Source organism: Triturus cristatus, unplaced genomic scaffold (assembly GCF_964204655.1).
Source record: "Triturus cristatus unplaced genomic scaffold, aTriCri1.1 SCAFFOLD_205, whole genome shotgun sequence".
In the NCBI taxonomy this organism is placed as follows: domain Eukaryota; kingdom Metazoa; phylum Chordata; class Amphibia; order Caudata; family Salamandridae; genus Triturus; species Triturus cristatus.
In genome coordinates, this window is record NW_028187869.1 from 1403899 (window position 1) to 1416320 (window position 12422).

Genomic DNA, 12422 nt, shown 5'->3' on the forward strand with positions numbered 1-12422 from the left:
GCAGAAGCAAAGAGAGAAAAGACAGGGTTACCAGTGGCAGAAGCAAAGAGAGAGATCAGACAGTGATACCAGAGGCAGAAGCAAAGAGAGAAAAGGCAGGGTTACCAGTGGCAGAAGCAAAGAGAGAAAAGGCAGGGTTACCAGTGGCAGAAGCAAAGAGAGAAAAGGCAGGGTTACCAGTGGCAGAAGCAAAGAGAGAGATCAGACAGTGATACTAGAGGCAGAAGCAAAGAGAGAAAAGGCAGGGTTACCAGTGGCAGAAGCAAAGAGAGAAAAGACAGGGTTACCAGTGGCAGAAGCAAAGAGAGAAAAGGCAGGGTTACCAGTGGCAGAAGCAAAGAGAGAGATCAGACAGTGATACTAGAGGCAGAAGCAAAGAGAGAAAAGGCAGGGTTACCAGTGGCAGAAGCAAAGAGAGAAAAGACAGGGTTACCAGTGGCAGAAGCAAAGAGAGAGATCAGGCAGTGATACCAGACGCAGAAGCAAAGAGAGAAAAGACAGGGTTACCAGTGGCAGAAGCAAAGAGAGAGATCAGACAGTGATACTAGAGGCAGAAGCAAAGAGAGAAAAGGCAGGGTTACCAGTGGCAGAAGCAAAGAGAGAAAAGACAGGGTTACCAGTGGCAGAAGCAAAGAGAGAAAAGACAGGGTTACCAGTGGCAGAAGCAAAGAGAGAGATCAGGCAGTGATACCAGACGCAGAAGCAAAGAGAGAAAAGACAGGGTTACCAGTGGCAGAAGCAAAGAGAGAGATCAGACAGTGATACTAGAGGCAGAAGCAAAGAGAGAAAAGGCTGGGTTACCAGTGGCAGAAGCAAAGAGAGAAAAGACAGGGTTACCAGTGGCAGAAGCAAAGAGAGAAAAGACAGGGTTACCAGTGGCAGAAGCAAAGAGAGAAAAGGCAGGGTTACCAGTGGCAGAAGCAAAGAGAGAGATCAGACAGTGATACTAGAGGCAGAAGCAAAGAGAGAAAAGGCAGGGTTACCAGTGGCAGAAGCAAAGAGAGAAAAGGCAGGGTTACCAGTGGCAGAAGCAAAGAGAGAGATCAGACAGTGATGTATTTATTTATTTATTTAAGAAGCTTATAAAGCGCGCAGCTACCCCCGTCGGGGGTGTCCCGGCGCTGAGAGAGCAAGAATATCACCAGAGGAGGCATCCCGGGTCATACCCTTCCAACCCAGTGTAGCAGAAGCCCTCCTACTCAAGGTTGGGTGAACAGCCAAGTTTTTAATTTGCGTCTGAAGATCTGCTCAGACTCGATAAACCTAAGGTCCAGAGGGAGGTCGTTCCAGAATTTAGCCGCCGTCACACCGAACGTTCTACCACCGCTCCGGGCTAGCCTGAATCTGGGAACAACTAGTAGACGTAGATTATTGGACCTTAGGTTTCTAACAGACTTCGAAAGTTTGAGTCTTTGGCTCAGGTAGGATGGGCCAGTTCCGTGAATGGCTCGAAAGGCAAGGGTAAGGATTTTAAACTGAACTCTACGAGCGATAGGGAGCCAGTGTAAATCTTTCCGATATGCTTTGACTGAGTTGCGGGCAGGGATGTTTCCAATAAGCCTGGCAGCCGCATTTTGAACGATTTGTAATCGGTCAATGAGATATAGGGGGGCTCCAGCGTATAGGCTGTTGGCGTAGTCCCGGTGTGCCGTAATGAGAGCATGGACAATAGTTTTGCGGGAAGTCTGGGGAAGGTAAGGGAAGATCTTCCTAATCATGCGCAGTTTGCCAAAGCAAGCTGCGGTGACTTTGTTAACCTGGGCTTTGCAGGACAAGGTGTTATCGAAAAGGAAGCCGAGATTACGGGCTGACTCTACTGGATTGGGGGGGGGGTTCAGCACCGTAGGCCACCACAGGTTGGCTGGGGGGGCTGGTTTCTGACTAAAGAAAAGCACCTCGGTTTTGTCTGTATTGAGGGCCAGATGATTGGAAGCCGTCCAGGAGCAGATGTTGCCAAGGCAGTTTCGAAAGTTGGAAAAATGCGAGGCAGAATGGTCTCTGAAAGAGAAAATAAGCTGGGTATCATCAGCATAAGAGACCACCCTGACTCCCCACGATTCGACTACCCTGGCAAGAGGGCCCACATACACGTTAAACAAAAGGGGGCTCAAGGCAGAGCCCTGAGGCACCCCGCAAAGAAGGGGTTTGTCTTCTGACTCAAAAGGACGGAGAAGTACCCTTTGAGATCTCCCTGTGAGAAATGATTTGATCCAGGCCAGGGCTGTGCCTCCGATCCCCAACTGCTGCAACCTAGTCACCAGGATATCATGAGAAACAGTATCGAATGCGGCGGACAGGTCCAGGAGGACTAGCATGGCCTCCTCGCCTCTGTCCACCGATTCCCTAATCGTCTCCGATACCTCTAGCAAAGCAGTCTCAGTACTGTATCCCGTTCTAAAACCGGACTGTGAGTCATGCAGCAGATGGTTAGTTTCTAGATAAAGGGCCAGTTGTTTCTGGACCACTTTCTCCAGAATTTTGGCGGGTTTAGGTAGAAGGGAGATGGGACGGTAATTGCTAAATTGGGAAGGATCTGCATCTGGTTTCTTTAGGATGGGAAGCAGCCTGGCTTGTTTCCAAACTGAAGGGAAATGGCCATGATTCAAAGAAGAGTTCCATATAGCGAGGAGAGGGTTGATTAAAACAGGGGCTAGATTGACCATCACTTTCGCCGGAACTGGGTCCAAAGGAGATCCAGTCTTCACCTGGTTTAAAAGTGACAGGGATGAATCTAAGGTCAGCTCAGCAAAAGAATTAAAAGAGCAGAGCTGGGTGTCTGACGGACCCAGCTGGGGGCTGGAAGGTACGGGCTCAAAGGAAGCTGATAGTTTGATGATTTTATCCTGGAAAAAATCAGATAGTCCATTGCAGAGACCCTGTGTGGGAAAAGATTGGGCTTTCAGGGCAGGCGGATTCACAAAATCCTTAACGATAGTGAAGACGGTTTTTGAGGAATTCTCCGCCTGTTGGATAAGTTTAGAAAAGTAAGCTCTCATTGTGGACCTCTTAAGTTTTTGAAATTTATTTAATGCCATTTTATAGGCTGATTTGCTGATAGGGTCGTAGGACTTGCGCCATTTTCGTTCCAACTGTTTGCATCTGCTTTTTTCCTCTCTCAGTGTAGAGGAGAACCAGGGAGCAGATGGACGAGATCTGAAGGAAGTCAAAGGGACCAGGGGGGAAATACTATCTAATGCAGAAGAGAGGGCAGAGTTAAATCTCGCTGTTTCCTTGTCCAGGTCTTCCAATGGATTAAAATGATAGTCCAAACAGGTCTTAATGGCCTCACTGGTAACTTTGGACCATTTGCGTCCTATTTCTCTGTTCATGGAGTAGGGGGGGGGCAGGGAGGGGAAGTTGAATTCAAAAGGGAGGAGGAAGTGGTCTGTCCACGTGAGGGGTACAGAGGAGAGAGAAGAGATGCCAGGGTGGTTCGAAAAAATAAGATCAAGTGTATGACCTGCATTATGGGTCGGACCCTCTATAAGCTGAGACAGGGTCAAACCCTGTAAAGTTTCAAGCAGAGATGAGGCTTGGGTGCAGGCGGGATTGTCAACGTGGAGATTGAAATCTCCCAACACTGTAAAATACGAGTGTTTAAGGGAAAAATCTGCAATCGAGTGTAGCAGGGTGCTGAGGGATGCGGAAGAAGCGGAGGGAGGGTTATAAACCAGGATGCCAGCAAAAATTGTAGAGGCGGAGTCCATTATTGTGAGATACATAGCTTCAATGAGCCCTAAGTTGGGAATTTTATTTATGTTAATAATAAAGTGGGACTTAGCAATAACAGCAAGGCCTCCTCCAGATTTGGAGTTGGCACGATTAACTCCCAACAGGCGATAGCCAGTGGGAATGGCCAAATATATGTCTGGTTTAGAGGAATCTTTAAGCCACGTTTCTGTAAGGAAAAGTACGTCCCATTTATGAGTATCCAGCAGGAGCCATATGTCTGCTGAGTGCGCGGGCAGGGAGCGGCAGTTTACTAGAGCTGCCTTTAGATTGGGCGAAGGCACCGGTTTAGCAGGTAGCCGAACTTGAGGAACCCGTTTCCGCATCATGGGAATGGATACCAGAGGCAGAAGCAAAGAGAGAAAAGGCAGGGTTACCAGGGTTACCAGTGGCAGAAGCAAAGAGAGAAAAGACAGGGTTACCAGTGGCAGAAGCAAAGAGAGAAAAGACAGGGTTACCAGTGGCAGAAGCAAAGAGAGAGATCAGGCAGTGATACCAGACGCAGAAGCAAAGAGAGAAAAGACAGGGTTACCAGTGGCAGAAGCAAAGAGAGAGATCAGACAGTGATACTAGAGGCAGAAGCAAAGAGAGAAAAGGCAGGGTTACCAGTGGCAGAAACAAAGAGAGAAAAGACAGGGTTACCAGTGGCAGAAGCAAAGAGAGAAAAGACAGGGTTACCAGTGGCAGAAGCAAAGAGAAAAGGCAGGGTTACCAGTGGCAGAAGCAAAGAGAGAGATCAGACAGTGATACTAGAGGCAGAAGCAAAGAGAGAGATCAGACAGTGATACCAGACGCAGAAGCAAAGAGAGAAAAGACAGGGTTACCAGTGGCAGAAGCAAAGAGAGAAAAGGCAGGGTTACCAGTGGCAGAAGCAAAGAGAGAGATCAGACAGTAATACCAGAGGCAGAAGCAAAGAGAGAAAAGGCAGGGTTACCAGTGGCAGAGGCAAAGAGAGAAAAGACAGGGTTACCAGTGGCAGAAGCAAAGAGAGAGATCAGACAGTGATACTAGAGGCAGAAGCAAAGAGAGAAAAGGCAGGGTTACCAGTGGCAGAAGCAAAGAGAGAAAAGACAGGGTTACCAGTGGCAGAAGCAAAGAGAGAGATCAGACAGTGATACCAGAGGCAGAAGCAAAGAGAGAAAAGGCAGGGTTACCAGTGGCAGAAGCAAAGAGAGAAAAGACAGGGTTACCAGTGGCAGAAGCAAAGAGAGAGATCAGGCAGTGATACCAGACGCAGAAGCAAAGAGAGAAAAGACAGGGTTACCAGTGGCAGAAGCAAAGAGAGAGATCAGACAGCGATACTAGAGGCAGAAGCAAAGAGAGAAAAGGCAGGGTTACCAGTGGCAGAAGCAAAGAGAGAAAAGACAGGGTTACCAGTGGCAGAAGCAAAGAGAGAAAAGACAGGGTTACCAGTGGCAGAAGCAAAGAGAAAAGGCAGGGTTACCAGTGGCAGAAGCAAAGAGAGAGATCAGACAGTGATACTAGAGGCAGAAGCAAAGAGAGAAAAGGCAGGGTTACCAGTGGCAGAAGCAAAGAGAGAAAAGACAGGGTTACCAGTGGCAGAAGCAAAGAGAGAGATCAGACAGTGATACCAGACGCAGAAGCAAAGAGAGAAAAGACAGGGTTACCAGTGGCAGAAGCAAAGAGAGAAAAGGCAGGGTTACCAGTGGCAGAAGCAAAGAGAGAGATCAGACAGTGATACCAGAGGCAGAAGCAAAGAGAGAAAAGGCAGGGTTACCAGTGGCAGAAGCAAAGAGAGAAAAGACAGGGTTACCAGTGGCAGAAGCAAAGAGAGAAAAGACAGGGTTACCAGTGGCAGAAGCAAAGAGAGAGATCAGGCAGTGATACCAGACGCAGAAGCAAAGAGAGAAAAGACAGGGTTACCAGTGGCAGAAGCAAAGAGAGAGATCAGACAGTGATACTAGAGGCAGAAGCAAAGAGAGAAAAGGCAGGGTTACCAGTGGCAGAAGCAAAGAGAGAAAAGACAGGGTTACCAGTGGCAGAAGCAAAGAGAGAAAAGGCAGGGTTACCAGTGGCAGAAGCAAAGAGAGAGATCAGACAGTGATACTAGAGGCAGAAGCAAAGAGAGAAAAGGCAGGGTTACCAGTGGCAGAAGCAAAGAGAGAAAAGACAGTGATACTAGAGGCAGAAGCAAAGAGAGAGATCAGACAGTGATACCAGACGCAAAAGCAAAGAGAGAAAAGACAGGGTTACCAGTGGCAGAAGCAAAGAGAGAAAAGGCAGGGTTACCAGTGGCAGAAGCAAAGAGAGAGATCAGACAGTGATACCAGAGGCAGAAGCAAAGAGAGAAAAGGCAGGGTTACCAGTGGCAGAAGCAAAGAGAGAAAAGACAGGGTTACCAGTGGCAGAAGCAAAGAGAGAGATCAGGCAGTGATACCAGACGCAGAAGCAAAGAGAGAAAAGACAGGGTTACCAGTGGCAGAAGCAAAGAGAGAGATCAGACAGTGATACTAGAGGCAGAAGCAAAGAGAGAAAAGGCAGGGTTACCAGTGGCAGAAGCAAAGAGAGAAAAGACAGGGTTACCAGTGGCAGAAGCAAAGAGAGAAAAGGCAGGGTTACCAGTGGCAGAAGCAAAGAGAGAGATCAGACAGTGATACTAGAGGCAGAAGCAAAGAGAGAAAAGGCAGGGTTACCAGTGGCAGAAGCAAAGAGAGAAAAGACAGGGTTACCAGTGGCAGAAGCAAAGAGAGAGATCAGGCAGTGATACCAGACGCAGAAGCAAAGAGAGAAAAGACAGGGTTACCAGTGGCAGAAGCAAAGAGAGAGATCAGACAGTGATACTAGAGGCAGAAGCAAAGAGAGAAAAGGCAGGGTTACCAGTGGCAGAAGCAAAGAGAGAAAAGGCAGGGTTACCAGTGGCAGAAGCAAAGAGAGAGATCAGACAGTGATACTAGAGGCAGAAGCAAAGAGAGAAAAGGCAGGGTTACCAGTGGCAGACGCAAAGAGAGAAAAGGCAGGGTTACCAGTGGCAGAAGCAAAGAGAGAAAAGGCAGGGTTACCAGTGGCAGAAGCAAAGAGAGAAAAGACAGGGTTACCAGTGGCAGAAGCAAAGAGAGAGATCAGACAGTGATACCAGACGCAGAAGCAAAGAGAGAAAAGACAGGGTTACCAGTGGCAGAAGCAAAGAGAGAAAAGGCAGGGTTACCAGTGGCAGAAGCAAAGAGAGAGATCAGACAGTGATACCAGAGGCAGAAGCAAAGAGAGAAAAGGCAGGGTTACCAGTAGCAGAAGCAAAGAGAGAAAAGACAGGGTTACCAGTGGCAGAAGCAAAGAGAGAAAAGACAGGGTTACCAGTGGCAGAAGCAAATAGAGAGATCAGGCAGTGATACCAGACGCAGAAGCAAAGAGAGAAAAGACAGGGTTACCAGTGGCAGAAGCAAAGAGAGAAAAGGCAAGGTTACCAGTGGCAGAAGCAAAGAGAGAGATCAGACAGTGATACCAGAGGCAGAAGCAAAGAGAGAAAAGGCAGGGTTACCAGTGGCAGAAGCAAAGAGAGAAAAGACAGGGTTACCAGTGGCAGAAGCAAAGAGAGAGATCAGGCAGTGATACCAGACGCAGAAGCAAAGAGAGAAAAGACAGGGTTACCAGTGGCAGAAGCAAAGAGAGAAAAGGCAGGGTTACCAGTGGCAGAAGCAAAGAGAGAGATCAGACAGTGATACCAGAGGCAGAAGCAAAGAGAGAAAAGGCAGGGTTACCAGTGGCAGAAGCAAAGAGAGAAAAGACAGGGTTACCAGTGGCAGAAGCAAAGAGAGAGATCAGGCAGTGATACCAGACGCAGAAGCAAAGAGAGAAAAGACAGGGTTACCAGTGGCAGAAGCAAAGAGAGAGATCAGACAGTGATACTAGAGGCAGAAGCAAAGAGAGAAAAGGCAGTGTTACCAGTGGCAGAAGCAAAGAGAGAAAAGACAGGGTTACCAGTGGCAGAAGCAAAGAGAGAAAAGGCAGGGTTACCAGTGGCAGAAGCAAAGAGAGAGATCAGACAGTGATACCAGAGGCAGAAACAAAGAGAGAAAAGGCAGGGTTACCAGTGGCAGAAGCAAAGAGAGAAAAGACAGGGTTACCAGTGGCAGAAGCAAAGAGAGAGATCAGGCAGTGATACCAGACGCAGAAGCAAAGAGAGAAAAGACAGGGTTACCAGTGGCAGAAGCAAAGAGAGAGATCAGACAGTGATACTAGAGGCAGAAGCAAAGAGAGAAAAGGCAGTGTTACCAGTGGCAGAAGCAAAGAGAGAAAAGGCAGGGTTACCAGTGGCAGAAGCAAAGAGAGAGATCAGACAGTGATACTAGAGGCAGAAGCAAAGAGAGAAAAGGCAGGGTTACCAGTGGCAGACGCAAAGAGAGAAAAGGCAGGGTTACCAGTGGCAGAAGCAAAGAGAGAAAAGGCAGGGTTACCAGTGGCAGAAGCAAAGAGAGAAAAGACAGTGTTACCAGTGGCAGAAGCAAAGAGAGAGATCAGACAGTGATACCAGACGCAGAAGCAAAGAGAGAAAAGACAGGGTTACCAGTGGCAGAAGCAAAGAGAGAAAAGACAGGGTTACCAGTGGCAGAAGCAAAGAGAAAAGGCAGGGTTACCAGTGGCAGAAGCAAAGAGAGAGATCAGACAGTGATACTAGAGGCAGAAGCAAAGAGAGAAAAGGCAGGGTTACCAGTGGCAGAAGCAAAGAGAGAGATCAGACAGTGATACCAGACGCAGAAGCAAAGAGAGAAAAGACAGGGTTACCAGTGGCAGAAGCAAAGAGAGAAAAGGCAGGGTTACCAGTGGCAGAAGCAAAGAGAGAGATCAGACAGTGATACCAGAGGCAGAAGCAAAGAGAGAAAAGGCAGGGTTACCAGTGGCAGAAGCAAAGAGAGAAAAGACAGGGTTACCAGTGGCAGAAGCAAAGAGAGAAAAGACAGGGTTACCAGTGGCAGAAGCAAAGAGAGAAAAGACAGGGTTACCAGTGGCAGAAGCAAAGAGAGAGATCAGGCAGTGATACCAGACGCAGAAGCAAAGAGAGAAAAGACAGGGTTACCAGTGGCAGAAGCAAAGAGAGAGATCAGACAGTGATACTAGAGGCAGAAGCAAAGAGAGAAAAGGCAGGGTTACCAGTGGCAGAAGCAAAGAGAGAAAAGACAGGGTTACCAGTGGCAGAAGCAAAGAGAGAAAAGGCAGGGTTACCAGTGGCAGAAGCAAAGAGAGAGATCAGACAGTGATACTAGAGGCAGAAGCAAAGAGAGAAAAGGCAGGGTTACCAGTGGCAGAAGCAAAGAGAGAAAAGACAGTGATACTAGAGGCAGAAGCAAAGAGAGAGATCAGACAGTGATACCAGACGCAGAAGCAAAGAGAGAAAAGACAGGGTTACCAGTGGCAGAAGCAAAGAGAGAAAAGGCAGGGTTACCAGTGGCAGAAGCAAAGAGAGAGATCAGACAGTGATACCAGAGGCAGAAGCAAAGAGAGAAAAGGCAGGGTTACCAGTGGCAGAAGCAAAGAGAGAAAAGACAGGGTTACCAGTGGCAGAAGCAAAGAGAGAGATCAGGCAGTGATACCAGACGCAGAAGCAAAGAGAGAAAAGACAGGGTTACCAGTGGCAGAAGCAAAGAGAGAGATCAGACAGTGATACTAGAGGCAGAAGCAAAGAGAGAAAAGGCAGGGTTACCAGTGGCAGAAGCAAAGAGAGAAAAGACAGGGTTACCAGTCGCAGAAGCAAAGAGAGAAAAGGCAGGGTTACCAGTGGCAGAAGCAAAGAGAGAAAAGACAGGGTTACCAGTGGCAGAAGCAAAGAGAGAGATCAGACAGTGATACTAGAGGCAGAAGCAAAGAGAGAAAAGGCAGGGTTACCAGTGGCAGAAGCAAAGAGAGAAAAGGCAGGGTTACCAGTGGCAGAAGCAAAGAGAGAAAAGACAGGGTTACCAGTGGCAGAAGCAAACAGAGAGATCAGACAGTGATACCAGACGCAGAAGCAAAGAGAGAAAAGACAGGGTTACCAGTGGCAGAAGCAAAGAGAGAAAAGACAGGGTTACCAGAGGCAGAAGCAAATAGAGAATAGACAGGGGTACCAAAGGCAGGAGAACAGAGAGAGAGGGCAACCAGTGGTAGCCAAGGCAGACGCACCCAGAGAGTAGACACAGGTTCCAGAGACAGAAGCACAGACTGGAAGCAGACAGTGGTACCAGAGACATAGGTAAAGAGAGAGAGAGAGCAGATAGGGTACCAGAGGCAGAAGCAAAGAGAGAGCAGTCAGGGATACCAGAGGCAGAAGCACAGAGAGAGAGAGCACAGACAGGGCTAAAAGATGCAGAAGCAAAGAGAGAGTGGACACAGGCTCCAGAGACAGAAGCACAGTCTGAGAGCAGGCAGGGGGGTACCAGAGACCGAGGCAAAGAGAGAGAGAGACCACACTGAAAGAGCAGTTTGGGTGTACACTCACAGGGGAGAGGAGACAAATCTAACAGACTGAGCTCAGACAGGAGAAAGAGCTGGCGGAGGGAAAAGATGGGGAGCAGAGCAGCGGCCCTGTGACAGGAGATGAGGCTAACAGAGACAGACGCAAAGGGACAGCGGCTGAAGCAGAGACGGCAGACAGAGCTAACTAGGAATGAAGTCTAGAAAGGGCGGTCTGGGACAGGAGCACAACAGAGGGTGAATGTGAGCGGCGACTTTCAAGCAGACCTAGTGGTTCAGCCAACAGCACTAGGCATGCTGGAACTTGTTGTCTCACGTGTCTCTTTTGTGCTTTTGGTTGAAAACCCCTGATTGGTTGAAAGACAAGGGAATGTGCTAACTCTGCTTGGCCCCTCTCAGGCTGCAGAGTCAACACTTAAAACATCCTACAACAGAGGTCATCAGCACTGGGAAAGTTGTAAATGAGGACACTCAGCTACAAACATCTAACATAGAAGAACGGATTCTACAAACCTCTAACATAGAAGAAGATAGTCTACAAACATCAAACACAGATGAAGAGAGTCTACAAACATCAAACACGGAAGAAGAGAGTCTACAAACATCAAACACAGAAGAAGAGAGTCTGCAAACATCAAACACAGATGAAGAGAGTCTACAAACATCAAACACAGATGAAGAGAGTCTACAAACATCAAACACAGAAGAAGAGAGTCTACAAACATCAAACACAGATTAAGAGAGTCTACAAACATCAAACACAGATGAAGAAGAGAGGCCACAAACACCAAACACAGAAGAAGAGAGTCTACAAACATCAAACACAGAAGAAGAGTCTATAAACATCAAACACAGATGAAGAGAGTATACGAACATGAAATGAAATGAAAAGTAAATTTATAAAAGCGCGATTGCTGCCCGGGGGCGTCCAAGCGCTAGGAACCAACAGAGAAGGCGTGACAGAGTAGCTAGCTAAATTTACTGAGGAAGGTTAAACAGAAATGTTTTTAGCTGTTTTTGGAATAAAGAAAGGTTAGGGTTAGATCTAAGATGAGGGGGGAGTGAATTCCAGGACTTGGCGCCATTATGGGTGAACGTCCTGCCCCCAGACCTTGCCTTTTTTATTCTCGGAGCTATAGCCATGAAGGATTGGCTAGATCGGAGGCTTCTGCTAGGTTGATACTGTTTTACTAGGTCACGGGTGATCATAGGACCTATGTCCCAGAAAGCCTGGTGGGCAATACACATGGCTTTGAAGAGGATTCTCTGACGCACTGGTAGCCAATGCAGGCTAATCAGTCCCGCTTTGGCTGATAGTCTGCGTGGGAGCTGTAACAGTGTGCGGGCCGCACAGTTCTGCACTGTCTGAAGTCTACGCAAGGTGTAATCCGGAGCACCAAGGTAGAGGACATTGTTGAAGTCTAAGCGGGACTGTATCAAACCCTGGATGGCCACCTGCTTTGCCTCCATAGGTAGAAGAGGGAGGATTTTCTTTAGCATCCTAAGAAGGCCAAAGCAGGTAGCCGAACGTTTTGTAGCCTGGATGTTAAAAGAAAGGGTCTTGTCCAGCCACACCCCGAGACTCTTAATATTGTCCTTGGGTGCTGGAGGGGTGCCTAGACAGGGGGGCCACAAGGAGTTGAAAAAGATGGGGTTTGAGGGGCCCAGGAGCATCAGCTCCGTTTTATCCCCATTGAGCTTAAGGGATGATGAAGACATCCAGCCCGTTACCTCCTCTAAGCACTTTCTTAGCCCACCTGACCGTGGCATGTCGGCCTCCTGAGCCAATGAAACCCCCAGCTGGGTGTCGTCCGCATAAGAAATAATCTTAACCCCAAATGGACGAACAACCTCAGTCAGTGGTCTCATATAGATGTTGAAAAGCGCAGGGCTTAAGGAGGAGCCTTGTGGGACTCCACACCTCAATGGTCTACTCATGGACACTGTCTCTCCATCAAATACTTGAAAAGATCTATCCCTCAAGAAGGACTTGAACCAAAGCCAGGCTTTATCCATTATTCCGATGCTCGAAAGGCGGCTCAGCAGGGTGTCATGGCTGACCGTATCGAATGCCGCGCTAAGGTCAAGGAGGATCACTGTCACTGATCCTCCCTGATCTAGGATTTTTCTGGATTCCTCGGTGACTACTAGGAGGGCGGACTCAGTTCCATGTTTGGGTCTAAAACCCGTCTGGGTGGTATCTAACAGCTGGTTGTTTTCCAGGAAATTCACCAGTTGGAGGTTAATGTATCTCTCCAGGATTTTACTCACCCAGGGGAGCAGGGAAATAG

General features: G+C 48.1%; 1 protein-coding gene across 1 annotated transcript in view; it reads right to left on the reverse strand.

Annotated features, from left to right (window-relative positions):
- The window catches only part of LOC146770466 (uncharacterized), a 189147-nt gene extending 177246 nt beyond the window's left edge, over positions 1-11901 (reverse strand). Inside the window, exon 1 of the mRNA XM_085640443.1 lies at positions 11323-11901. Within this exon, the coding sequence (XP_085496569.1) occupies positions 11323-11901 (579 nt within the window). The remainder of the gene's footprint in view (positions 1-11322) is intronic.
- Between the last annotated feature and the right edge of the window lie 521 nt (positions 11902-12422).